The 5087-nt window shown below is 31.0% G+C and overlaps 1 protein-coding gene across 1 annotated transcript; it reads right to left on the bottom strand.

Moving 5' to 3' along the window:
- Positions 1-257: 257 nt before the first annotated feature.
- LOC126893168 (uncharacterized) lies at positions 258-800 on the bottom strand. Its single transcript, XM_050663123.1, has one exon. The coding sequence runs from the start codon at positions 798-800 to the stop codon at positions 258-260; it is 543 nt and encodes a 180-aa protein (XP_050519080.1).
- Positions 801-5087: the final 4287 nt, after the last annotated feature.

Consider the following 5087-nt stretch of genomic DNA (forward strand, 5'->3'; position numbering starts at 1 on the left):
TTTTGGATTTCCCTGGTCTTCTTCTAGCTGGTTGCTGTATTGATTTCATTTGTGTGTTTTTCCATCTATTGTTTCCATCATATTATTAATTTATTATATTTTATTGTAACACTTTTACCCTTATTAATTTCTTCATTTGCGACTTGTCTTATTTTTTTCTGTGTTTGTAGTTCTTCTTTTGTTATGTCATTACCCACTTTATAGTCTTTTACGAGTTTTAGTTTAGCTTTATTTTGCATGATATTTCTTTTTAAAACTTAATTCTGTAGTTTGACCAAACATGTTTTTTCTCCCAGTTTGATAGCTTCTTCGATTTGAACATTGATATTCATCTCTTTTTCCATGAGGCTTCCTACAGCTTGTTTCAGTGCATTTCTATCGATTGTATCTATTGGCAAGCCTTGTATTACAACATTATTTACTTTCCTTTCCTTTTCTAGTCTTTGTACACGTATTTTCATATCGTTTAGCTCTTTTTTCATTTCTTCCTTCTCCTTGTGTTTAGTTTGGTTTCCTTGTTTAACTTTCTCCAATTCTGTTTTCAGGTCGTTTAATTCCTCCCAGTACTTTCTCTGTTCATTCTTTATCTCTTTTACTTCCGTTGTTAAATGTTTTGTTTCTTTGGTTAAGTTATGCATCATTTTAATAATTTGATCGAGCTTATTATCTTCCTTACGGGTTTTGTTAGGCGATCTAGACACGTTTTTACTTTTATGGAACAATTCTTCCTCTTCTTCTCTGTTCCTCTTTCTATGGTCTTCGGATGTGTCGTCGTCCGAATCCACTTTGTATCTATCCATTATTTTTACCAGAATGGATCACACAACAGTGTGATATAGACTTCAGTCATTTTAAAAATGAGTTCTAGTTCATCAGATTCTGAAGAAGATGTTTTGAGTGCCTTAGCGTGCAATCAAATACAAAAACCAAGATATTGGATTCATAACATTAATCTAAAGCCAGAAACTTATAGAGAGTTTTATCATTTGCTTCCCGACTCACTCGAAGATGACGAAAAGTTTTTCAAATATTTTCGAATATCTATGTCTAATATTTCGAATGTCTTATAGTGTTAAATTTTATGAACTCGTTGAGCTATTACCCTTTAACCCAGATATGGCTTCAAATATCTTTTAACTTGATTATCTATGAGGATCATATTTCTTGATAACCGTGTAAATACTTCCAGAAAGTTGTAATCAACCATAGAGTCTAGTTGTGAATTGCTGGCTTTGAAATATTTGGCGATAGTTGTGTGATAAAGTTTACAGTTTTTATAACATGACCGAATTTCGAATACGATTTGCTTAGCAAGTAAAAAATATTTGTTATAATGTATGCAAAAATATTCTTTTTGTGGTTACTTGTAGAAAACAAATTAATATATAAACAAACTGGAACATGAAGTAAAACCACTTCTATGTAAAAGGTATATTTACTAAAATTTTTAAAAATCCCAATGGATTGAATAAAATGTGTTCATCAGAACGTTTTCGAACCTATCGGTCCATCATCTGTGAATTTGAAATACTTGCAAAATTTCAAATTCACTGATGATGGACCGATAGGTTCAAAAACTTTCTGATGAACACATTTTATTCAATCCATTAGGATTTTTAAAAATTTTAGTAAATATACCTTTTACATACAAGTGGTTTTACTTCATGTTACAGTTTGTTTAACTATAAGGTATACAGCCAAACCAGGGAACTACCCCTTTTAGAAATTAATGTATATTTCAATTTAGATTTATAAATTGGATAAATTTTTTTTCTCTGATTTTGGCCTTGGTTTAGAACTAGAACTTTTAGCCACGTAATTGTATAACTTATCACTAACTCAGGTGTAATGTGTAGTGTGTGTGTGTGTTGAGTAAGTGTCTTGTTACTTTGCAAAGTCGACGTCATTGTCTTTGCAAATAGACGCTAATTGTATCCGAACGTCTGCGGTCAATTGGATAAATTATAATTTATATTATGTAACTACCGTTAGGCCATTTGATTTTAGTGTACAATATATTGTACGACAGGAGAATACCATACTTTTTATTTTAATGGGCTTTTTATTGGAGGATGCGCTGAGTATGTTAGAAGATGATGAAACTTTAGTAGCATAGACAGTATTGCTTTGATGCCTCCAATAAATGCATAGGCGGTCCTAATAGACGAAGACTCTGATGATGAAGATATAATATTGATGAATAATTTACCTGGGTCGCAATTACAAGCTTCTGCTAAAATAAACGTGCAAAATAATGGTGACGCATTATTATCCGATTCGCAAGATAATATTTCATTACCAGAGCAGGTAGAGAAAAGAACGGTTAAAGGGTCTAAGAAAAAATAATCTACCAGTGGGGAAAAGAAGACATTCAGATGAAAGACCAATGTAGACGATCCAGGTATGAAACAAAATAGACAATCTTCCTCTGTAATACCAGTAATATTTATCATTTCAGGTAGAACAACCCCATCTCGTACATGAGTATAACGTACACATGGGCGGAGTAGATTGTAGTGACCAAAATATTAGTCTTTACCGCATTTCTGTTCACGGCCAAAAATGGTATCTTTCATTGATCAATCAATGCATTGATATGGCTGTTCCATATTCCTGGCAACTTCATCGTTTACATGGAGGAAAACTGGACCGCTTAACATTTAGAAGACGCAATGCAACATATATGTTATAACAAAATAAAAAAGTTGCTTTCTATTTTCGAGGTCGTCCATCAGCCAATGAAAACGTTGGTATTCTACAGGAAAAACCAACTCTATGTGGTTTGTGCTACGATAAAGCAAAAATGAGGTGTTCAAAATGCAGCGTGGGCTTACATGTTAAATGTTTTGTTTCATACCATACTGAAACTTAATAGTACCTAGTTTATATGCCTGGTGCACCATATTTTGTACACTATTTTTTACTTGTTTTTCATAAATATTTTGTTTTAACGATAAATATGTCTTTGTTACTTTTTATAAGGAGTAAAGGACATCGCAAACATCATATGGAAAATATAATGTCACTCAAATTCAATAAAATTTATACGAATAGATTCGTTTTAAATTAACTGTCAATTCTTATCATTGTGCCAACTCTTAATTATGATTAATTACGGCGCAAATTGCAATTAAAGTTTATCGAAATCACATTTTTGGAGTCTATAAACGTGTCAGTTATAATCACTATTGCTCTGGGTGCTATTCAAAACAGCTTAAACCCCGCTGGGCCTAAGCGGATTAGTGAAACTATTATAATAAGATGCTTAAGAGCTCGAGAAGGTTTATGAACTAACTATAATTTGGGTATTTTAAAATATTTTTGTCTCTCTCTAACTTATGTACCTACCCATTTGATTTCAGATTGATTTATATCAATTTCTGCTCTTATTATTGAAAATTAAGAGTTGGCGCAATGATAAGAATTGATCGTTAAATTGAAACGAATATATTCATATTAATTTTATTGAATTTGAGTGACATTATATTTTCCATAAGATGTGTGCGATGTCCTTTGAAGGAAAATATTAAAAAATATTTTTAAGTAAGATTTAGGCATATCTGGGTTAAAAGCAAGACACATATTTTCGTAAATCAATATCCCCTGAGGAAAGGCTAGCGGTCACTCTAAATTATCCTAATTTTGATCTAAAATAAATTAGTTTAAACGATGTAAGATCGAACTTCACTATTTTAGAAATGATTGATTATGTATTTTAGAAAGGAACTACAACGTTAACTAGGTTTTATTGTTTCATATAGTCAATGGACTCCTCAGTATGAAAAAACCGCGGAGTGATACCGTTTAAAGGGGAGCGTTTTTGAGAAAAGGTTGAATTAGTCCCTAGGCACAGGGCGAATTAGGGTGAGTTCTATGCACATTTGGTGCAAACATTTCTACAGAAAAATTGTTTCAGGTTAAATTTACTATATAAATATCAGATTTTAAAGTTAAAAATATTTTTTTTACAAAAATATATTCAAAAGAAAAGTAAGAAAAAACACGAAAGACAGCAATTTGTTTTTTTTGTCCCAAAATTTAGTTCAATGGGGATATAGGTATAGGTATTGCTTCACAGAAAAAAACCTCCATTTTTTTTCTTTAACCCTTAAACGTTTTTTTTAACCCTTAAACGCCCAAGGGTGGGTAAAAAATGTCCACCTAATGCGTATTCTCTTGTAATATATTTATTAGGTGTTTAAATTTTTTTTAAAAATTATTTATTGTTAAAAAGAGAGCCTATTATCGAATGTTAATTTGGTTCTACCAATATTTTTGAAAATAAAAGCAGCATCTTGAGTTAAATATGGATGGGCATAAAAAGTACACCCTTGGCAAAACTTGTTACTAAAGGTTTCTATATAATTTCTCGTTGGTAGGAAGATAATCCATATAATTATCGATGCATAATTACATAATCTACATAATTATCCGCCAATGAGGAGACTGAAAGAAAGAATATGGAGAAAATCGACAAATCTGAATTACTGGTATGTTAATTTTGATGTACATTGCAATTGTGTTGTAAGGTTTGTAAATTGTTTATATTAATATTTTAGAAGATGCTGTGTTTATTAAGCATAAGATTCTTAAGTTTAATCCATTTTCAACAACTCTCAATAAATATATTAGCTATTTTCGAGGTGGACATTTTTTACCCACCCTTGGGCGTACATGGAACCTAAAAAAGGTTGGGCGTTTAAGGGTTAATGTGACGTTTGGTATAAATCCCTCTTATTTATAATTTCCAAATTATGATTTTCCAAAATTCGCCACTCACAGCGATTTTAGGACATTTTCCTTGTTACTTCGCAAACATTGTTCTGTAACTTTTTTCTACGCAGCTTTAGGTATATGCAATGTTACATTTTTAATAGAAAGACAAATCAATTATCTTTAAATGATCTATCGTAAAAGCTGTGTGACTATTTTTAAGCAAGACATGGTTTTTCAAAATTATATTTTTAATGGCTTGATATATTTTACGATTATTTTTAAATTTCTCATTATAACTTTCTTATTGTATATTTAGGTATACATATACATTGTGCAATATAAAAGAAAACTTATTTTATTTGAGTTAAAAC

This window comes from Diabrotica virgifera, chromosome 1, assembly GCF_917563875.1.
Source record: "Diabrotica virgifera virgifera chromosome 1, PGI_DIABVI_V3a".
Taxonomy (NCBI): Eukaryota; Metazoa; Arthropoda; class Insecta; order Coleoptera; family Chrysomelidae; genus Diabrotica; species Diabrotica virgifera.

Excerpts from the sequence above, each read along its gene's own strand:
- LOC126893168 (XM_050663123.1), bottom strand. The coding sequence starts at position 800 with ATGGATAGATACAAAGTGGATTCGGACGACGACACATCCGAAGACCAT.